Consider the following 23,352-nt stretch of genomic DNA (forward strand, 5'->3'; position numbering starts at 1 on the left):
AAAAACGCTACAAAAATACCATAAATATATTATATTTTTTTCTATTGTTACACTATAAAAACACCATAATACACTAAAAAACACAATAAATATAATACACCATAGTTACACTAAAAAATACGATAAAAAAATAAAGAAAAATCAGAAAAATCTATAAAAAAGAGAATAAATTATTAAAAAATAAAAAAAAATCGACTAATTTTCAAGGAAAGTACAATTAAAAGCAACGTGGACGTTAATTATCCATCGTGGCATGCTTTTACTGGTTCTCCCCACGTAGATCCTCAAGCGCTCTTCCAGCTGATAGTTTTGACACTCCCTTCGCTGCAGTCTTTGTTTGTTTCTCGAGAAACCAAAAGGAAAGAAATAGAAAAAACAAGCATGGCGATTCGAGCCACAGTGTCCCGATTTCCACTCGATAGAGACGCACAGGAAACGTCAGGGCTGCCATGGGGAGTAACAGTAACTCCATTCGCCTCAAAGGATGAAAATGGACAGCCACCAGTATACGGATCTGAAGGTCATTTATTACCGCGATGTGAAAATTGCTTCGCTTATTTCAATACGTATTGCGAGCTAGATCAGTGGGCGTGGTCATGCGCTCTCTGTGGAACCCTAAATGGACTCTCATCTCGTGCCATTGCTCGTTACTCTCATCCTCAATCTTGTGCTGAAATGATGTCTTCTTTTATTGATCTCGAGTTGTCTGGTAAGCCCTTTCTAAAATATTTAGGGGTTAGCATTTTAATTTCTTTCGTATTAGTAAAAGTTTGACTGGATTTTTTTTTTTCGTGGTTGTGTTTATGCAGTTGAAGGTTCAGATGAAGAAATTATGCAAGCACGTCCTGTTTATGTCTCCGCCGTTGATTTGTCATGTAAGATATTCTATTTGTCTTCATCAAATAATTTTCTTATTATTTATGATAATTAGGAAATTATTCTCAATTCAAATTATCTTATGGTGACTGGTTTTGGAGAATTGAAGTTTTTCATTTTTTTATTTGAGCTAGTAAAACAAGAATTTTATATCTGGAAGTGATACATGCTTTTCTTGTTTAAATATAGTTGCAGTTGTTTATGCTTTCATATAGACTAAGATGTTACTATCAAATTAAATTTCTAAGGACTTGTCTGCAGCTTCAGAAGAATTTTTGGAGCTTACAAAAAGTGCACTGCAAGCGGCATTGGAAGGTTGAAATTTCTCTTTCGCTTAATTTTTTTACATCAGAATGATTCATTAGTCATTTTCTGTGGTACCTTGACCTTCCATATCATCTTTATTAAGTTGATGTTTTGCAGCTTTACCTCCTGGTGCTTTGTTCGGGCTTGCAACCTTCAGTCACAAAATTGGATTGTATGATATTCAAGGGCCTATTCCAGTTGTAAAGAATGTCTTTATTCCTCCTGATGCAGAGGGCACTCTACCAATTGAGCTTGAAGATATCATGCCTTTATTACAATTCTTGGCCCCTGTATGTCAGCCACTTTTTTTCTTCTAATACATTTATTATGTTGCTACGGGTAAGTGTCAATAATGGATGTCTGCTCGAACACATAGCTAACTTGGTATGTGTTCTTTTACTTTTGTTGTCATTAAGTTGTTCAATGGCTGTCAAATCCTATTCAGTTCTTAAAATTCAAGTATTTGTGTTAGTATAGTATTAGCATCATTGGACTAGCTTTATCCACAGTCTCTAATGTTGATTCTCTCTTCAATCAAAGTTTTTTAATTTCAATCTATAAAACCCCTAGTTTGTCTTTGGAATAACACACAAAAAATATTCTGTCAATTTCACACTAACTTTTACAAATTACTGATGTGGCAACTGACTTACTATAACTTCTAAAAAAGTCGGTGCCACACGGTTGACTGTCCCTCCAACTCATCACCTAAATCTTAATAGACAAAAAAGAAAAAAAGTAAATTTATAAAAATCTAAACTCATCACTATGGTGAACCATTGCTGTCGTACCTCTCTGTTTCCTTTCACCGATAAATATTCTGCCCTTTTTATTTCAAAAGAATATTTTCCACCCTTTCTTCAGTCCATTGCTGTTGCTTATTTACTTTGAGTGTACAATCTCTTCCACTCAAAATGATATGGCCACTGATGCCGCTGCCATTTCCCCCCCTGATGCAATGAAGGTGCTTTTCGCTTGACATCGTGATTCAGATGTATAAAAACCGTCGCCAGCCGTGTCAAAATGCATCAACCGTCCATCATCAACCACCTTAAAGTTTGTAGTAGTTTTTCTTTCTAACAATGGTGATGCTTGACAGTTAACAGCTGTGACACTGCACTCTTGTTGTGGGTGTGTTGTGTGTCATGTGGGCACATATGGCTTCCATGCTAGTTTTGTTTAACACATTAGATGCCGCGTCAACGCTGTCTAACAGTATTAGTGCAAAATAGACGGAATGAACTTTTGTGCTATCCTAATTAAAATAGTGTAAATCGCTTCTGTTGTAGGTGGACACTTATAAGGACCATATCACTGCTGCACTTGATACGCTAAGACCAACAACTTCATGGGAAAGAACCACAGGTGCAGGTCAAAGTATTGACGGGGTTCTGATGGGTGGGCGAGGATTTGGTGTAGCAATGGAAGCCCTATTTAAGTACCTTGGATCAGAGTATGGAAACACATTTGCTCTAGGTTTGTGATACATAAATTTTCGTATTGCATTTTATTGCCTAGTCGCAGAAAATAAAACTAAAGTAACTAATGGCCCGCTTAATAGTTTTTTCTTTTTTCGTCCATTTCATCTACTTTTTTTTTTGTTATAAAATGTGACAAATATTGCTGCCTGGTTTTGTAAAAATAAAAAATGGGCAGCTAGAGTCTTTGCCTTTATATCCGGTCCTCCTGATTATGGAGCTGGGCAGCTAGACACAAGGAGGTATGGTGAACAGTATGCTAGTAAAGGTGAGGATGCAGACAGGGCTTTACTTCCAGAGCAGACACCGTTTTACAAAGATCTGGTATTCTTATTCCTATAATAATTTATTGATAATGATCTCTAGGTTTCTGGAATTGTGTGAATTAACTTGTATTTTACAGGCTGCTGTCGCTGTTCAAGCAGGTGTTTGTGTGGATATATTTGCTGTTACAAATGAGTATACAGATTTAGCATCCCTTAAGTTTCTTAGTATTGATAGTGGAGGGTCATTATTCCTATATTCAAACACTGATGACTCGACACTTCCTCAGGACATGTGAGTATATAATAAATAGCTTCTTATTAATGTCACTACAATTCAGGATTTCAAATTAAGCTTGAGATTTAGCACCGGGTATTTTGTCCATAAATAATCACATGCATTGTCGGATTGTCCTTATGCAGCTATCGGATGTTAAGTCGACCATATGCTTTTGGTTGTATACTTCGTATGAGGACCTCTTCTGAATTTAAGCCTGGTCATTCTGTAAGCTCTGGTCATTTTTTTAAGATTTCAATATTTTTTTCCAAAATTTGGCATTCATAATCTATTTATTGCAGTATGGTCATTTCTTCCCAGATCCACAGTATGAAAATGTTCAACACATTATTTGTTGTGATTCCTTTGCAACATATGCATATGACTTTGATTTTGCAAATACAGATGGATTTTCCAGGTAATTTTAAACATGTGATATCAAAGATGCTAGAACCCTTATTTAGCTACATGTGATTGAATATTTGAGAAAAAGTTCTCTGGATCATTTGAAATAATTCCATTTTACTTCGGATAAAATTGGGTGATGCATGTGAAACTGTTGATATAATATTACTGTTTTTGCATGCTTTTCATTGTAAGAAACTGGTGATAAAGCTACCCATGAATTTTACCATTTTTCTTTTTTCAAAAAAACCATACTAAACCACTCCTACATACCCTTCTTCCCTTACTCATTTCTTTCACAGCTTTCTTCTTTCACGGTCCACCCTACCAACTATCATCACCACCATAACCATAAAAGAAAAATTCAAAAATCAAATCCAACAAGTTTGACTTGGTTGTAATTAACTTAAAGGATGTTTTGATCATCCATAGCACGTAAGAGACCTAAAAATTGCTCCTATGTTTCTCCCTTCGATTTTGTCTCTAGAAGTTATGAAAACCATTAACTATGATTTCTAAAGAAAATTCAGACCACAATGGAACATAATGCTTATATTTACATCAAAAATAAGTTGCTGCCATGGCCGAAAAGGAGATAGATAATAAGAAAAAAAATTACATCCATTGTGCATCGGACTAGTTATTGCCGAATGATTTACATCTGACTGAAAAGCCATGACTGAGAAATTGTTGATGTTAAATGGATTCGCATCTGGAAAAGGTGAATTGGACTCATTATCTTCTTTTTTGAGTTGTTCTTTTTCTACTTCTTCTTTTGGATCTTCAACTCTGCTGGAGGTGGATTTGGCTATATCAGTGATAGTGTGAGGTGGTTTGTGGATTAGAGGTGATTTTTCTGGGAAACAATGAGGCACTTAGGTCTGATGGTGGTGGAGGATTTGGTGATTAGCGTTTGTTTGGAGGTGAAGGTGAAGAGGAAGTGAGTAGATCTTGGGTTAGAAGATAAAGAGGCCAATTTATAAAGAAACAGAGGCTGTTGTTATTGTTAAGAGAGGGAGGAGTAAAACTGAGAAGGTTGTGTTTTGATTTGGGTTCGGATGGAATGACAGGCGACGGAAGAAGAGAATATGGGTTATAGTTGTGAGGTTATGACAACGGCAATAGCAGTGATAATGGCTGGTGTGACAAGAGAGATGGATTCTGATAGAGTTTTTATTCTTTGGCTAGAGATATAGAGAGGGGAAATTTAGTGGGCATGTCAGCTGCATTGCTCTGATGTATTTTTAAAAAAAAAAAATTGTTATTTTATCATACATCAGTAACCACATTAACTCTGTGTAACAGAGTTGGTGTAGAGTTGACCAAAAGGATCTTTTGCATGATTCCAATTATAATTCACAGGGACTCTGCGAATTGAAATAAAATAATTTTGATAGGAGAGAGAAGAAAAGTCTCTGAAAATTACCCCAATATTGTATCATCCTCTCAACCTTTCTGTACAACAATAGTTTAGCTTCCTTGACTTTGGTAGTCCTAAGCATTTTTGTATTCGTATGATGTCTCCCTCTCTGTATTTTTGTATTCACATCGCGGTAGTAAATGCTTAGAAGTTAGAACTTTGGTAGTCCCTCTCCGTATTCCTCAAGGATGTTTGAGCTTCTTTTGAACATAAGTTACAAATGATAACAGCAAAGGTTATGTTTGCATTCTTTTACAGATATGCATCGGAACATCCTGTACTACAGATTGCATTTCAGTATACAGTTGTCGTGCCCCCCGAAGAGCTTGCGAGCTCAGAATTGGTTTCTGCAAGTAGGTATGACTTTATTGATACAATAGGTTGACTAATATTTGATATCAATGATCATGAATGACATACAAATTAGTCATATTATACATCAGATTTTTTGTTGGCAAGAGCAGTTACTTTTCTTGTATAACCAAACAATGTCACTGCCATAATAATGCCTCATTGTATCTGGTATAGTATGTTTCTGATTTATGTTTACTCATAGAGGCAAGCATTCCCTTAAGCGGCGATTAAGGATCCGAACTGTGCAATATGGAGCTGCTCGCAATATTCATGAAATCTACGACAATGTTGATCCTGAAGCTGTTCTATCAGTACTTGTTCACAAGGTGCCGTCTCCTCTCTTGTTAAATTATAATGTGTTTATAATGAAAACAGGAATGTATGGATTTATAGTAGTGATTCAGGCTGATATTGGGCGTGAGAGCCAAAACCTAGCTGGTAATAAATCAGAATTTTTTATCATTGCAAATTGAATACATCATACTGTTGAGATGATACTATATTGAAGCCTCACCCTATATCTGGAGCTTTCAGGTGAAATGGCTATTTGACATGGTATCAGAACCTCTATGGTCAAAAGGTCTAGAGTTTGATCCTTGGCAAACCTCATGTAATCAATTGAAAAAATATTTGAGCACAAGATGAGATGGGTCTGTATGTTTGTTTGTTCACGCTTCAAGTCCAGTGGACATTTACTTGTGAGGTGTGTTTAGATAATACTATAGTTGGAGTCTCACCCAATAGCTTGAGGTTTTAGGTGAATTGAGTATTTGACATGGTTGAACTCTAGACCTTTCAATCATAGAGGCTCTGGTACCACGTCAAATAACCAATTCACCTAAAAGTTTAAGCTGTCTATTATCTCTAACGCACCCAACACGTAAATACCCATTTGGCTTGAAGGTTGAATAAACAAAGACCCACCTTGCCTCATGCATCTAATGAATCAAATCTGGATTGGTAAAGATCAAATTCTATACCTTTCAACCAAAGAGGTTGTGATACCATATCAAATAACCAATTCACCCAATAACTTAAATTGATGGGACAGGTTCGAACAATAGCATTATCTCTAACATATACAAAGGAACATCTACTGAATTTGTAGATGTTTCAGGACATAGCTTTCCTCCTTACACTGTCTAATGTTGACCAAACTTCATCCCTCCTTGTAAAGTTAGAAACAGGTTACTGCATTCTACTTGTATAATAAGCTCTTACCAGCGTTTGGTATATGAGAGCCAATCAATGAAGTACTGACATTTCTCGGAGGTGTCGTATGCATGGGAGGACACATATGGGACACGGCAAATAAGTATCCCACACTTATTACTGTTGAAAGGAGAGGACATACCGGGGGATACCCCGGAAGGGTTATACGTTTTGGAGCAAGACACAAATATTAAGAATGCAATTAATACATATAAAACTTCCTAAACTATCCCTATTTAATACACATGTCATTTGCAAAAAAAGAAAAAAGAAAAAAAGGACAACTTCTCCTTTTATCATAAGGCAAAAACATGTTCTTCATACACTTGTCAAGTAAAGATTGGTTCACTCTCTACAAATATGAAAAACATATATCTCTCCTTCATGTGCTTAAGAACACCAAGTGTAAGAATAACAAGGTTATTTTTGGTAAAAATAAATTTTAAAACTCAAAAACTCATACATTATGGAATATTTTTAGAACTCTAGAAAGATATACATTTAGGAATGGAGGGAGTATTATTGCAGTTCAATTAATGAATTTATTTTTTTAATCTTTTTATTTTACTTACACTAAATTTATTTTAATATATAGTTAATATTCCGTGTTTCATTTTTAAAAAGAAATGCTGTTTGTCGTGTCCATACCCCTATCCGTTCCCATACCCGTGTCATTGTGCCATAGGAACCAACTGATGTGAATGTAAATGCTCCTGTTCCTTCTTTTCAAACTCACAGGGTATTAATAATTTTGGTTGAATTGCTGATTCTTGTTCAGGTGCCCAAAGTTCGTAATTTTATTAGCGTTAATGTACATAGCTACGGGAATTATTAACTACAACAGTACAAATTAGCTTATTTTTACAAGGTTGAATTGTCCAAAACATGATTTCTTCTAAGTTCTTACTACACTAAAAAAAGAAGCAGCAGCAGAATGATTGATAGATTTATGTAGAAAATCTTTTTCAACAATTTAAGATTTTAGTATTTAATGTGTAATGCTTCTGAAAAGAGTTGCTAGCTGTGTTGTTGAATATCATGATGATAAGGAAACTACAAGTATGGCTTAATTTTAATAATTTGTAGACAATATCAGATCCAATTGTATGTTTGGCTATGCATTTTTGTCATATAATCAACTACCCAATAGCTCAAGCTGTTGGGTGGGGCTCCAATAATAGTTTTATTACCTTAACACATCCCTGCATGCAAATGCCCATTATACTCGAAGCATGAACAAACAACTACCCCTGCCCACCTCTTCTTGTGCTCAAATATTTCAATTAACCAAATGGTGGTTGCCAAGGATCAAATTCTAAACCTTTCAATCTCGGAGGCTATGATACCATGGCTCCAACAATAATTTTATTATCATAACACATTTCATTCACTTTGTAGGTTATATTAGCCTCTTTAGAGGAAGGGGTTCGAGAGGGCAGGATGTTGCTTCACGATTGGCTTGTTATCCTCACCGCCCAGTATAATGACACCTATAACGTTGTTCAGTTTAAGAATGGAAGTTCAGTAACTGGTCAGATTGATGTTGCATTCTCACAGTGCCCACAGTTGCAGCCCCTACCACGCTTAGTTTTTGCTTTGCTTAGAAATCCTCTTCTCCGCTTTCATGAAGAAGGTGTTCATCCTGACTACCGGATTTTCCTGCAATGTCTTTTCAGGTATATATGATAGTTACTTGTTTACATATGATATCGAGACAGTCAGTGTCCTTACTGAGAGCTAAGGAGGGAATAAATTTTCAATTTTGGATCTGAAAATGGTAATGATTAAAAAAATTGAGACTGATGACTAATTTGATGATTACCACTAAGCATCAGCTAGTTTTCTGAATAAATCTACCTTTTACCTTGTTAAAAGAAAAAAATAAAAGAAATGAAGGGGTTAAATCTTTGTGCTGTCAAGATATTGGCATTGCTAAAACTTCTGCTTTTAGCAAATTACAACACTTAATTCTAGTCTATGCTTTTACCAAGTTTACACATTTTGCAGATAATGTTTAAAGTTAATCTATGCTCTTAGTGTTCTTTGATTACTTTCATATATATGTTGGAAGTTTAGGCCATTATATGTTGTTCGTACTTCATTTATTTTGTTTTTTCTTAAAGAAAATTAACAGCAGAAACAAATTTTCTAAAATTTGTGGTGCAGTGCGCTGGAACCAAGCTCCCTTCATCGGGCTATATATCCAGTATTAATGTCATATTCTACGCCAGATAAACAAGCATATCCTCGTCACTCTCTGAGTCGTGCTGCTCTAATTACTAGTGGTAGTCCAATATTTTTCCTTGATGCCTTCACAATGCTGATTGTGTTCTACTCTTCTACAGCAGATCCCACCCTTCCTTTCCCTCCACCGCAGGATTGTAAGTACTTTTCTTATTTGACGCTGCTTTTATCAAAGATTTCTTTTCAAAAAGAATGTGCATTGCCCTGTTCCTATCAAAGATTTCTTTTCAAAAAGAACGTGCATAGCCTTGTTCCTAAGACAGATGTCCACTTGGCAGGTTTACTGAGAAATACAATTAACAAATTGAAGCAAGACCGAAGCATCACTCCGAAACTGATTTTTATTCGGGGAGGACATGACGATGCCTCTGCCTTTGAGAGTTACCTCATTGAGGAACAAGATGTTGATGGAAGTGGCTTCACTAGTGTGATGGGATTTGTTTCTTTCCTTGAAGAGATCACCCAAAGTGTTATGGAATACATGAAATGAGCTACTAGAAACCTAACCAAAATCAGTCATTGAAAGCGCTTAAACTGGGTAACGAATTCTTAATGTATTCATATCCATACCGACAAAGCATTACTGCGTTTGGCCAAATGAAATTTGAAATTTTGTAGCATTGGAATCTAGTGGTTATTAAATCAGTGTACATGAGTCGGTTGGAAAGTCTCTCCCCAGATTATACACAGGCAGATTAGATGTAGGAAGATAGTTAATTTTTTTTAATATACAAGGTCGCACAATTGTGCCTTTGATTACAACGTTGATAAAGTTAGTTTCAGAGTCCTAGTTCAGTGAATCAAATTGTTTCCTCCTAATTTTCATTTTCAAACCTGATTGAATTGCTCAAGAATTGTGTGATGGGGGATGTAATGTTGTTCACAATTGTGCAAGTGTATCTTTTATTTGAGAGTTCAATAATTATTTCTATGTCGCTCTTGTTTATCAAATGGTTGCTTCTAGTTATGAATTGGTTTTGATCAATTAGTGGTTATTTAGTATGGGATTTGCGCAGCTAATTTTTGTACTGCTGCACTCTTCCACATTCATCTCCAAATCACTACATTTTTTAATTTTACTGCCGCAAGTTTGAATCTTTAAATTTAAAGTTAAACTACCATTAACTCTATAATATAACTGTCATACAATGCCATTAATCAAAAAGGTAAACAGACACTTGTAAATGTAAGGAAAAGACTCAAACATTAAGTTATACAATCCTCTAAATAAGTAAGGGCGTCTTTTAGTAATTTCGTCTATTGCATCCAAATTCACATCTTTAGACTTCAATTCCACCCTTGGTAACTAAATTGATTTTTTTTTTTATTTAAAAATTTTCCAATAAGTCATTTATTTTAAATTTTTTAACATGAAAAAGAGTTCAAATAAATATTTTATAAATTTTTTTATAAATATTTTCCTAGTGAAAAAGAGTCCAGTTTGATTTTGAGGGTAGAATATAGCCTAAAAATGTAAATTTTGATGCAGTTGAGAAATTGCAACGTTAGAGTGATTGAAAAGGGACAAAAAAGGTGAGTGATTTTTGGTCATTAAGTCTGGATTCAACTTGCAAGCTGCTGAAGATGATTCAAAAATTTATAAACCTACTTGGATTGAGTTCAAACTATTTTAGTCAATTATTGAGTCAAAAGCAGGATCAAATGTCTAATATGAGACTAATTGAAATTTTATTTTTTAAAATATTTTATTATTGTGCTTATTTACACACTTATTCTTATTTTTACATAAATTATTAATCCGAGTCGAACTCAATTCTCGATTATTCTCAAATTCAATTGCTCAGTTAAAGTCGAACCAAATTACTAGTTTATTGAATTATTTTATCTCTTACACCTGTGTTTTTGTGTTTCTCGATGTGGTCGATACTTGATGTTTTCGAGTAGCGAATCTTACACTCATTCACATTAATTCATCCAAAGTTCATTAATTATCGTCATGCATGAATAACTGATGAAGTCATCTTCTTATTAAGATTAATAGATCAACTGAGCATCTCAACAACAAGAAATGACAAATGATCGATTTACATATTCAAAAAATAATTACACGATTTTTTTTGTCTAGCATGATATATTATCTTTGCTACAGATTCCAAAAAAGGGTTGTCGATATTGCTATACGAACATTAGATGCGTGATATTTTATGCATCGGCTTGTTAAAGTAGTTCAACAGTAGAACAAAATATGGTACCACTCGAAGATCATTGATGAATTTTTTAAGATTTCTTCCTCATCAAAATATGTAGTTAAATTTTCTATTTCTAATTGTAAGTTTTCCAAATGTAATTTGTAGTTATAGCTTCCAACTGGATGTTTTTTTTTTAATTTCTCTAGGGTATCCATCACGAAATGGTGATACTTTGCTTTGATTTTATTCTCTTCTTTATTCTCTTCTTTCTTATTTCTATCTATTTCAGCATAGAATTCATCCCAGAACGGTGATATTTTGCTTTGATTTTATTCTCTTGTTTATTATTCTTATCTATTTCAGCATAGAACTCACCCCAGAACTTAGATAGAATTAACGATTTCATGTCTTTATCAAGTCTTTGAAATTGAGTGTTAGATTGTTTTGAATAAGATCTGTGTTATCTTTAAAGTGAGATTATGTCATAAATATATTTTATTCAAACATTAAGTAGTTGTATATTAGCAGACAATAGATATAGATCTAATGAAACTGAACAAACTAACCAATTAATTGAAAGCAAGCAAGTTAATCGAAATTATACTTTAAATTCTCTTAATTTAGGTCAATTAATCTTATCTCAAACGTGTGACTTATATAACTCTGAAATGCAAGTTATAGGATTTAATTATCTAAAAAAGTCAAAGGTGTCTTATTTAATTATGAGACACAAATTTTAAATTTAATTAGTTAAAAGAATTAAAAGTGATTTATTTGATTCCGTGGTACAAGTTCAAAGGCTCGAACCTTTTGACTTATGATGGAGCCGGGCTTGAATACTGGGCCTAAACCTCACGTTACAGAGGCTACGGTGCCGGTAGTATAAAAGTAAGGATATTATAAAATGAGGCAAAATGATTGATGTTCGTTCTCAGGAGTTTTTAAAAAAATAATTGAATCCTTTTTACTTCTTTAGGGTTTCTTATTCGTTATTTCCCTCCAATAGCTTTGACATCAATCTGCAACTGCAAACCAAATCAAATTTCCACCCACTCCTCCGCTCCTATCTCTCGCCGGTATACTCTCTGCTCTTCCTCTCCGTCCTTTAGTTTTCTATATTTGCATCGCATAGATATTTTATGTATATATAATCGAACAGTGATTCTCTTTTAATGCCTGTTGCTGCTGTTTTATTCGTTATCTATAATGTTAAGTTCACCTTGCTTTCATTTTGCAGCTTCATTGAAGCGTCGAAATGTATCTGCTCCCTCGTGGAAAAATTAGATATTACTTTGCTGAGATTTGCCCCATTTTCTTGTTTTTTTTTTCTCATTTAATCTCGTGTTTTATTAATAAAATTGAATAGAAATTGGAGCTCCACCACATAATATACAGCGAATAGCAATTATATTAGAGAACATAGTAAGAAACCTAGACTTCACCATGTGAATAATACGACTTTAGCATGTTGTTTTGTTTTGCATCAATCCTCACTGTATAAGGTTTAGATTTCCTGGAAGGAAACAGGACAATTCATTGTAGTTTTGCCGGGCTTTTGTTTTCATTCTTATTGTGATTCATGAACATGGCTTTGTGCACTTTCCCAAGCTCAGTCTTTATTGTCAATTTGTTGCAGGAAGGTGCACAGATTGGTATGTTTTGTTTGGAATTCAGTATTGTTTTTCTGAGATTGGATCATTTATATGACCTGCTTCTCCCTTTTGTTATATCAAACCTTTTTCCTTTTTTTTTTAATCAGAAGGACTCTTAAATAAATTATGGAGACTTCTAATATATAACTTGACAAGTGGCCTGAAATTGGCTCGAAGAACTATAACTGACCCTTACTTTTGCTTTTTTCTATAAAAGAATTTCATAATCATTGTGCCTTTTGTAGTGAATGATATAATGATTAAACTTGGTATTCCCATTTCTTAGATTGTATTTTTTTCTGATTTCAACAGGTTCTTTTCTTGATATTTTACACCACCATTTATAACCCTCATATCTGTCATTCGGAAATCTCTTTTACCTATATCTGTTACTAATTATACTAATCAATCATTATGCCTGGCAAGAACTTTCACATTACTACCTATTTGATTCTTATCTTATCACGTGGATTCTACTAAAATTCTTTACTGCAAGTCCATTTGGCCTTTGATTTTTTTCCTCCTTTCAATATGTGTATACTTCTTCCCATAAATTCTTCTGGCCTCTGTGCCTTCTTCACAGCTCCCCTGCAAGCTTGTTTACTTATTAACATAAGATGCCAAGGGCAAGGGGAAATGCGTCTGCAGCTGCTGAGCCAGTTGAACCTGAAAACTCAGTTGGGTCAGATGAAAAGGTCGATCTAGATGAAGATGATGATCCGGAGGAGATGGATGAAGAGGTTGAGTATGAAGAAGTAGAGGAAGTAGAAGAAATAGAAGAGGAGGAGCTAGTGGAGGTGGAGGAAGAAGAGGAGGTTGAGGAAGAGGATGAGGAAAATGCTAATAGCAGTGATGAATCTAGTGCCCAGAAAAGGGTTATAGGCGATGATACAAACGTTGGCAATGAGGATGAGAGGAAAATACATGCCGAGCTTCTCTCACGTCCTCCTCATGGATCTGAAGTGTACATTGGCGGCATACCTCCTGATGCTTCTGAGGATGACTTGAAGGGTTTTTGCGAGTCTATTGGAGAAGTTACTGAGGTAAACACTGCTCCTAGTTGTAGAGTATTCGCACATATTTGGTGAAGCTGAACGTAGTAACAATCTTTGTATGTATATTAGGTTCGGATAATGAAAGGCAAAGATTCAAATGAGAACAAACGCTTTGCATTTGTGACCTTTAGAAATGTTGATCTTGCTTCCAAGGCTATTGATGATTTAAATAATGCTGAGTTTAAGGTATGTCCTTCTTCTGAGCCATATCTGTGCTACTGTTCTGATGACATTGTGCAATTCATGTGACTTTAGGTGGCAGCTTTTAGCTTGCAATACCAAAAAAAATCTTGAAGCTTGAATACTCATGTCACTTAGGGTTTTTGTCTGGCTGTTCAAATTCATGCCTTTGATGCTTCTATTGCTTTGATACTTCTTTTAGTAATTAAATCACTCTCTCTCAGGGTAGAAAGATAAAATGTTCCACCGCCCAAGCAAAATACAGGTTGTTCCTTGCTAACATTCCTAAAAGCTGGGAAGATGAAGATTTGCGGAAGGTTGTGGCGAAAGTTGGGCCAGGAATCACTGCTTTGCAATTGGTGAAGGTTAGTGTGCTTATTTAGTTGTCAATCTTTGTGATATATATTTTGGTTTTCCTTTTTTGTTCTCTTAGGTTGTTGCATAAGTATTTTCTGCGCTGGCAGTTTTTTTACTATATAATTATTGTTTTTTTTAATCTTTTTGGGTGTGAAGTGTTTTATGCTCACTGTCCATGTCTTTTGGTCACAGGATATGAAGACAAACAATAACAAGGGCTTTGCTTTCATCGACTACTATAATACTGCATGTGCTGAGTATGCGAGGCAGAGAATGGGGAATTCAGATTTTAAACTGGGTGATAATACTCCAGCTGTAAGCTGGGCTGAACCTAAAAATGCTGATTCTTCTAGTGCTTCACAGGTATTTAATAAAAGGGTTTTTCTAGTTATATTTTGAAGTGGCCCACTAAATTGGGTGTTGGGAGAGAATATGGGACAGTGTAATTCTTCAACATTCTGGCAAGGAGCAGCTGTTCCATAGCTTAAAGCTGCTCTGCAGTGACTTTAATCCCAACAGTATTGTCAGACTGTTTGAACTCCATTTGCCATCTAATTGTTAACTTTTTAATGGGGGTGAATCTGTTTAAGATTTGTTTTAACTACTACTGTTCATCTGGTGGTTGTGCTTGTGTATAAGGAAATACCACAATGTTTGAACTCTTTTTGGTTATCTTATATCAGTTTTTTAACTGCTTTGCACAGGTAAAGGCGATATATGTTAAGAATTTACCAAAGAATGTAACCCAAGATCAGTTGAAGAAGCTATTTGAACACCATGGTAAAATTCTAAAGATAGTATTGCCACCCGCAAAGCCTGGACAGGAGAGAAATAGGATTGGTTTTGTACATTTTGCAGAGCGGTCTAGTGCTATGAAAGCATTGAGGAATACTGAAAAATATGAATTAGATGGTGATCATCAGTTTATGTGTAATCATTCTTTTATTTTTTACTGAATATGAGTGAACTAGTCATTTATTTATGTGGGTTTGTCACCTTTAATTTCTTAGGCCAAGTTGTGGAATGTTCTCTTGCAAAACCTCAAACAGATCAGAAGTCTCTTGGAGTGCCAAATTTACAGAACTCAGGTTTACTTACGACTTACCCTCCTGTTAGCGGTTATGGTATGCTAGGAGGCGCCTTTGGTGCTCTCGGAGCAGGATATGGTGCCGTTGCACAGGTGAAAAGATGCACTTCTGTAGCTTTTTACTCTCCTTTGTTGTGAAGTTAAAAGCTTGGTCTATTGTTTTAGTGGTTTACAAGCTTTGCGTTGCATAAATATTTTTTTTCTTCCAGTGTTACATTGTGGGTTTTCTTAATATATCATGCCTTTTAGAGATTTTGAACACTTAATTTGTTCACACTCTAGTCCTTTTGGATTGTCGGTTTGAGAAGTTGCCTGATAAATGTTATTTATGTTTGGACCATCTGATTGGTGCATAATTGCACCACCAAGATTTAATACAGTTGAGCAGTCCCTTGCTAAAAGCACTAAGATGATAGAATAAGACGTTTTTGCCTTTTTGTAACATGTTTGTGATTTTCTTACATTTATTTACTTTGGTTTTTAAAGTTATAGCTTTTGATTGATATAAGGTTCTTGCTTATAAATATTGGCAGCCAATGATCTATGGAAGAGGACCATCTCCTGCTGGAATGGCAATGATGCCAATGCTTCTACCTGATGGGCGGATTGGTTATGTCCTGTGAGTTGAACTTGATATTTTCCCTCTTAAAATTAATAGTTATATTTTAGAGATAAGGTTGTGAGTCATTTTGTTCCTGCTTCTGATGCCGCATCTAGCGACTGCCTGCTCGGTCACTTATTAAACTATTTCGAACCCCAAAATGTTGTCCGCACACGTGCGCGCGCACACACAAGCTAACATAGAGAGAGGGGACTATTTAATTATTTTTGAACATTTAATTGAGCCTTCTTAGCTAAGCGGTAAAACTTGTAGCTGTTATTCCTGGTTGGTTCAACCATCTTATGTACACCGGAAGCTCTGCAGATACCATTGTACATTGGTCAAACACCTAGCATGTGGTCTTAACTTTATAGGCTGTGTAGGCCCCTGCGACGTTTATTGCTCAACTTTGAATTAAGATAGGAATATGCTAGGTTGCACAAAAAAGTTTGGTTAACTAAAAAAAATGGGACACAAAAGAATTGACTGCTGAGCTGTATGAGGTAGGAAATCTTCAAGTTCAATATTATATATGCCCTCAAAGTTTAGAAAACTAACTTCGCGTGCAATTGTGAAAATGAAACTAGGGAATAAATGGATGAATAACACAACTCAATATGAAATACAGTATTATTTGTTGCAAAATTTTAGAGCTCCATTCTTTTACTTTACAGGCAACAGCCTGGAGTACAACTACACTCTCCACCTTCACACCACAAAAGTGATAGCAGGCACAGCAGTGGGGGTTCTAGCAGAAGCGGTGGCAGTTCTGGTAGAGGTAGTAGACAAGGCAACGATAGCAGCAATGGGCGTAGATATCGACCATATTAATTTCTCTTTTGTATGCTTTATGGTCGTAGAGGGACTCTTCTGTATTCCCCTTCTCATCAATTGTTTTATTTATGATGAAAAAGTACAACTAAATAACATGGACCTTTTAATGTCTTCTGATTTGTGATTATAGATGATGTGAGCTCTCTCAATTCTATTTTGATGCTGTCTTGTTTTAATATCTAGAGATGCTAATATTTCAACTTTCAAGTGCTAAAGATTTAACTTTTGTGCTTCATTTTGCAACTTATTCTGTCTGTGAGTCTATTTTTTATATTCAGAATCCAAAGTATCCTTGAATTCTTAAAGCAATTTGCCCCATATTATGAACTGGTAGAAGCTGCAGAATGTGTTCTTTAATAATTCACGAAAGGAGCCCTCCTGCCTGGTTCATGTTTGATCTCACTAGAGGCACTTCTTGGCTAATGTCTTTGGAGTAGGTTTTGCAATTTGTTGATGCATTATGATGGTATTATAGTAGTAGGAAGTTTGGTGAATTCCCTAATGAAAACTAGTGTTATTTCCTGCGGCTTTGTAGGTATAGTTCATGTGAATCTACTGTAAGAAACGTACGTCAAGCATTTCAAAATTCTCCTTCTGAAATTCTATAAAAAAATTACAATGGATAAACTAATAGTTAAAGCAGCATCCTAATTCTTTTTTTTTTGAGTTAATGTTAAAAAAAATCACAAACTTTAAACGTTTTTATTTTAATTATATAGTTTAAATTTTCTCATTTTCATGCACGAACTACCGCTTTTTCTCAAATTCACGCATGGTACTGAGGTGGCACTCATTCATTGGTGTAAAATCACCTCCACCTCAGCGAATTACACCAATGGAGCCGTGACACTTCAGCACCATGCATGAATTTGAGAAAAAAAAGTGATAATTCGTGCATGAAAATTAAAAATTTAAACTACGTGATTAAAATGAGAAAACGTGTAAAGTTGGTGAATTTTTATAACATCAACCCTTTTTTTTTTTGAAGAAAATCCTAATTCTATTTGAACAGCTTAATATTGAAGAAATTGCTATCTGGCAAAAGAAAATTGGATGACACATTTTAACCCGAGATCTCAACTAGAAGGATATTGGGAACTTTTTAAAGTCGCAGAATATTAGTTTCATAATGCGAGGGATACGTCGGCATAATCCTGATTCTATAGAAATTACACGATATTGGAATATTTGCTTTCTTGCAAAAGAAAAATTCACTCGAACCTGCCCTCAGCAAAGTTAAACAACACAGAGTATCCTTTGTAATTGCAAGCTTAGCTTTTCTCTTTCTCAGCCGTTTTCTTTTCTTTGATTTTACCTCCACTTTTCTTTTTTGATGAATCTTCTTCTACCTTCCTCTTCTTCGGTTCCTTGGTCTCTGAAGTTCCAGCCTTTTTTCCAGCATTCTTCCGCTTGAACTCTACAACAAACCCAGTAACCGTAAATTACTAAAGTGATTGAAAACAAAGATAACAAGGCCACAGTGAAGAAGTTCATCTTGCAATAGAGGATCATAAGCTGTAACTTGTATATTATCATTTCCTTAGTAAAAAAACCCTACAATTCATATCAACAACCTGTGCTTTATCTTTTCCGAAGAATTTAACAAGTAAAGCTTATGAACCAGCCACAAAAGCAACTATTGAAGAACTGTGAACAATTTATATGGTTCATGATATGGCTTATGGTTGGACTCGAATAGAAATAAAAGTATCCAATAACCAGTCAAGGTTACGGTGTTTTAACAAAACAAAAGCTACCAACTCGATACTTTAAAATCACATTCAATTCTAAAATTGACTGAATCCTCGAAGAACAGACGGCGGGATTTAATTCGCCAATTCTTTTCTTTGTACGCATTCCATAGAAATTGCTATTCTCTAAACAATGCAAATTAAGATACAGGAAGACAAAAATTACCAGTAAGAGAAGCTTTGAGAGGAGTAATAAACTGAGAAAACTCCATTTCTTCAAGAGCCTTAAACACATCATCTGCATTCATCGTTTGCCTCTTCGCTTCTTTACATATGTCATTAGCCCTAATCAATAACGCAATTAACTTTTGCAACAAACAGAAACCCTAATTTAATTAGAAATTGAGAAAAATTTGCAAAATAGAATTGATTGCTTACTTACGTGGCGGAAAGATAGTGGATAAAGATCCGGGCGCTTTCAGAGAAAGCGACGAGAGAATCTTTAGGGAGGAGAATATCGGCGTCGGGAGAGCACTGTGAAAGCTTCTCCTTAACCACCCGCTTGACGATGGCTTTCGGCAGCTCCTCCGCCTCCGCCACCACTTTTTCTACATTCTCTTCTGTTGCTATTTTCTCAGCTTTCTCTTCTACATCTGCCATTCTTCTCTCTGTACAGAATTTTCAATCTGTAGTTGTTACTTCCATTTCCAATTTTAATTTCTAGGGTTTACTTTATTTATGATTACATTTGGTCACAGTTACAAACAGCACTCATTTTTTTTATGTTTCCCGCCAATATTAAATGGATTTTATTGATTGGGCATGTAGCCTTTATCCAGGCCTTTAAGTTTCAAATTTTCCTTTAAAATAACTTAAATTAAAGGCTTTTAATAAAATTTACAATTTGTTATTACATCATTTATTTTTCTACTATCTCTTCATTAAAAAAACATTTCATATAATGACCCAATTTTTTAAATTAACTAGTTTAGCACTTAATTAAAACTTAGTTTGATAACTCATATTTGCCAGCTTAACTTATTAAATTAAGTTAAAATTCACCTGAAATAATAATTTAAAAATTTTAATTTAAAATCTCTACTTAACACACTAAATTATAAGATTTTTAAAGGAATATATTGAATAGACTTTTATGTCTTTATTACTATTAAATTATTCATGTGTATTATATATTTCTCCTTCACACGTCAAATCCTATTTCTACTTTTCATAAACATTAAAAATCGGTGGATCGAAGGAACCGAACATGAATTATTTGGCCTCACATAAGTATGTTTGATGTTCATAATCATGTTTTAATCTGATTAATTTTTTTTATTTTATGTTGTATTGATCTTTGTTTATTTTTTTGCGTTTTTACACTCTGTTTATATTGATGGTTGAAGGGGGTTAATAAAAGTTGATAGGATACAGAGATTGAAAAATTTCAACTTTGTTTGAGAATTTTTTTAAAATTTTTTGGAGAGTTGAAAAATCTTTCTCAACCCTCCTCATCCTTCATAGGGCTGACAATTCGTGTCGTCGTGTTATAAACGTGTCGTGTACCCATTTATAAATAGGCAGATTTCTCCAACCCGAACACGACCCGTTTAACTAATCGTGTCAAAATGTCAAACCCTAACCCGACACGCTTAATAAACGGGTTAACACGTTTAGACCTGTTTAACCCGTTTAGTAAAACATGTTATAACAGATCACATATTTAACCTGTTTAACACGTTTATTAATAATCCATTTAACCCATTTGACACAATTTTTTAATTAAATGAGTATAATTAAATAACAAACCTCTAAAATAACCATAAATCTTAATACATAAATAATTTAATTAATTAATAATATTAATATATAGATTTAAACATGTCTTAACGTGTCTTAGGCGGGTTAGGCGGGTTTAACCTGTTTAACCCGCTATTTAACCGTGTCATAAACGGGTTGACCCGTTTATAACCCAAACCCATATAAGCTCAACCCGAACCCGCTTAACTTTATGTCGTGTTCACGGGTCGTGTGCGCAATTGCCAGCCCTAATCCCTCATATGTCAACCTATCATATTAGAGTGTTGCATTATTTTCACTTAAATTTTTTATAAATTTGTACTTTATTTTATTATTTTTCTAAACATGAAATAATTAAATATAATTCTTTTTACTGTCCTTTCCTTATTTTAATTTACTTAAAAAAATCATACATTATTTTTCTAATTTCTCTCTCAAAACAAAATCTTAAATTCAATAATGAAAAACTATAACAGATTATTGTTAAAATCAAAAATTATGAGATTTGGGTATTGTTTGGATGGAGTTCTAGAAATTAAAATTATTAGATATTTTTTTGGATTCTTGCAGTTCGGACTGCTTTGAATTGATAGAAATTTTTGAATGATTTGACTATTCATTCCGCTGGCAAGTGAGGTAATTCAGCAAATTGATAAAGATCAACTGATCATTTTTTTGGTGCATTGTTGTTAAATGATAGAATTGTAAACGACAGTCTGGTGTAACAATATGGTTATAAATTAATTATTTGTTACGGTAGGGCATGCAATTTGAGAGGGAAAATAGATTTCATCAAAGTCGAATTGGGTGGCAGAAACTCATATATTTTTAGAGTCCGTTTAGTTCGCCAAAAAAAGAGAATGAGAATGAGAATGATTCCCATTATTTTTGTTTGTTTTGTCAAATTACACTAAACAATGAGAATGTGATTATCCTTTTAATGGGAATCACCCATTCCCCCCCTTATTCCATGAAAATGAACTTTTGGGCATGAGAATCAAAATTTAATAAAATATTTTAATAATAAATATATAATATATAATTATTAAAAAATTATTTTAATAATAAATAATAAATATAAAATTGATAAACAATTAAATAAAATCGATAAACAATTGATTTTTTTATGTGTCACGTCACCGGTTAAAGGTGATTATGGACAGAAGAGTGTTATTGTACAATAAAAATAATAGAGGGTCGAACTGTACCCCAAAAAACAAAATGGTTAAATTGTAATTTTGAGAAAACAAGGAGGTTTTTTTTGTATTTTTGGCTTATTAATTATTATTATTATTTTTGTGTAATGTTTAGTGTGTGTATTTATTTAAATATAATTTTTAATTTAGATTATTAATATTTATTCAGTATTATTTAATAAAATATATCTTTATACAGTAAAAGTTTTTATTTAGATTTTTTTATTAATAAAACTTTATGTATTTATTTTTAGGATAAATATATAAAAAAGTTTCAAACTGAATTAAATTTTTAAAATAATAAAAAATAATAAAAAATATTTTTTTTGAATTAAAGATAGAATTTATGGTTAGAGAAAAATTCGCTCTATTTTAAAAAAATAGAATTTTAATTTTATAGTGGATGAGAGATAACATTAAAAATAATGTGTTTATTCCATGGTTGTTTCATGTCAAATTATTATAAATTAATGAGCATATGTGTTTATTGCATGGTTGTTTCATGTCAAATTATTATAAATTAATGAATATTTGTGATAGTGAATCTTCTTTAATTTTTTTATTATTAATTGTTTTTACACGGCTAACCCATCATATAATCATATTTATAATGGTTCCGATGTAATAATTTTGTTTAAGAATATAATGGTATTTAACTCTAAATTGGCCCATGGATTGGTGGTGTAGTCATTTGTCTAATCGAGTAAAATAATAGTAACTTTTTCATTGGTTAATAGTATTAAAACTTCAATTAATGTGAGAGATCCAATGTTAATTTAGCGTTTCAATGGCTTCCATAAAATATTCACCCTTTTGATCAAGTTATAAAATCGCCCTCTGGTCTATAATATTTATCGCATTTAAAAAAAAAATTTAGTCCATAATATTTATTACATTAGAGTTTCAAAAAAGCATTAATTACTATTTTTTCAAAATTATCCCTATCAATAAATACATTATAAGATTAAAAGAACTAGTCAAACATAAAACAAGTGGTAATTAATATGGACAATTTAGTAAAACTATATACAAATCGAGGCATATTTATTGTTTTCTTAATCTATGTGAAATGCCCGAATGCGATAAATGTTATGGACCGAAGGGAATAGTATCTGTAAATATATTTTTTGATTATATGAAAAATTATTAAAATAAAAATATGATACATATATTAAAAATTATATCAATAATCCCTGAATTAATATAAATATGTTATTTTAGTCTGAACTTTTATTTATTTAAATTAGTATGATAGTTTTTTAAAAAAGTACTAAACGAGTGATTTTAATCATTTTTCGGTGATCAAAATATTATTAAAAATAATTTTTTATATAGATGTATTATTTGCATAAATTACCACCATTTATTTTGTTGATATGACAAGAAAAATTAAATGAACAAAAAATATATTTTTGTTTCTTTTTACACATCACCGTAAAATAATTAAAAATATGTTTTTGATATATTCTATAAAGTTTAAATATTGGTATTAAAAAGAAAGATTCACACACTATAAGAATAAATTTAATTCACACACCCCCAACAATATAATATTTTATTTATATAATGATCTTGAGTTTGACATACAAATCTAGAGTTTTAATTCTTCATGATGATTTATTTATAGACAAAATCTTATGTATTGGCGGCTTGTGACCTATTGTGTGACCATGTCTACCTTTGCTATTTTATTTATTTATTTACAAAATATTAATCACAAATCCCTTTGCTATTGGTTGAATCATAAAAAAAAAGGCATAATTTATGCGGATACAAAATTTTAGACTTAATTGGGCAAACAATTAATTAATACATATTTTAATTTTATCGTTAATTTAGTTATAATTATGGTTTTTCTACCAAATTTTCCCATTTTAACATAATACTAATCATTATGGGAGGTGTGCAACACGC

At 33.3% G+C, this 23,352-nt stretch overlaps 3 protein-coding genes across 7 annotated transcripts; 2 read left to right on the forward strand and 1 right to left on the reverse strand.

Annotated features, from left to right (window-relative positions):
* The first annotated feature begins 298 nt into the window (after positions 1-298).
* LOC126682777 (protein transport protein SEC23 D) lies at positions 299-9,786 on the forward strand. Of its 2 annotated transcripts, XM_050378538.2 has the most exons (14): positions 301-709; positions 810-875; positions 1,138-1,191; positions 1,300-1,472; positions 2,472-2,658; positions 2,839-2,984; positions 3,064-3,218; positions 3,347-3,428; positions 3,503-3,618; positions 5,284-5,382; positions 5,582-5,705; positions 7,990-8,267; positions 8,758-8,972; positions 9,114-9,786. In XM_050378538.2, the coding sequence occupies exons 1-14, from the start codon at positions 382-384 to the stop codon at positions 9,323-9,325; spliced, it is 2,235 nt and encodes a 744-aa protein (XP_050234495.1). In that variant the 5' UTR covers positions 301-381; the 3' UTR covers positions 9,326-9,786. The 2 variants fall into 2 exon arrangements, with proteins under 2 accessions (XP_055960272.1, XP_050234495.1); XM_056104297.1 differs by lacking the exon at positions 3,503-3,618 and having other exon boundaries at positions 299-709; positions 5,284-5,378.
* Positions 9,787-11,896: 2,110 nt separating this feature from the next.
* On the forward strand, positions 11,897-16,908 carry LOC126660054 (heterogeneous nuclear ribonucleoprotein Q-like). 4 transcript variants are annotated; one of them, XM_050353401.2, is made up of 10 exons: positions 11,897-12,061; positions 12,622-12,637; positions 12,950-13,680; positions 13,762-13,878; positions 14,097-14,237; positions 14,422-14,592; positions 14,934-15,141; positions 15,240-15,409; positions 15,850-15,935; positions 16,592-16,908. In XM_050353401.2, exons 3-10 carry the CDS (start codon positions 13,255-13,257, stop codon positions 16,746-16,748), a joined length of 1,476 nt encoding a protein of 491 aa, XP_050209358.1. In that variant the 5' UTR covers positions 11,897-12,061; positions 12,622-12,637; positions 12,950-13,254; the 3' UTR covers positions 16,749-16,908. The 4 variants fall into 4 exon arrangements, with proteins under 4 accessions (XP_050209358.1, XP_050209350.1, XP_050209344.1 ...); XM_050353393.2 differs by having other exon boundaries at positions 13,221-13,680; XM_050353387.2 differs by lacking the exon at positions 12,622-12,637.
* Positions 16,909-17,827: 919 nt separating this feature from the next.
* Positions 17,828-19,226, reverse strand: LOC126656394 (DNA polymerase II subunit B4). The gene is made up of 3 exons (XM_050350965.1): positions 18,885-19,226; positions 18,669-18,787; positions 17,828-18,168 (listed from the first exon to the last, which is right to left on the reverse strand). Exons 1-3 carry the CDS (start codon positions 19,100-19,102, stop codon positions 18,023-18,025), a joined length of 483 nt encoding a protein of 160 aa, XP_050206922.1. The 5' UTR covers positions 19,103-19,226; the 3' UTR covers positions 17,828-18,022.
* Positions 19,227-23,352: the final 4,126 nt, after the last annotated feature.

Source organism: Mercurialis annua, linkage group LG1-X, assembly GCF_937616625.2.
Source record: "Mercurialis annua linkage group LG1-X, ddMerAnnu1.2, whole genome shotgun sequence".
NCBI lineage: Eukaryota > Viridiplantae > Streptophyta > Magnoliopsida > Malpighiales > Euphorbiaceae > Mercurialis > Mercurialis annua.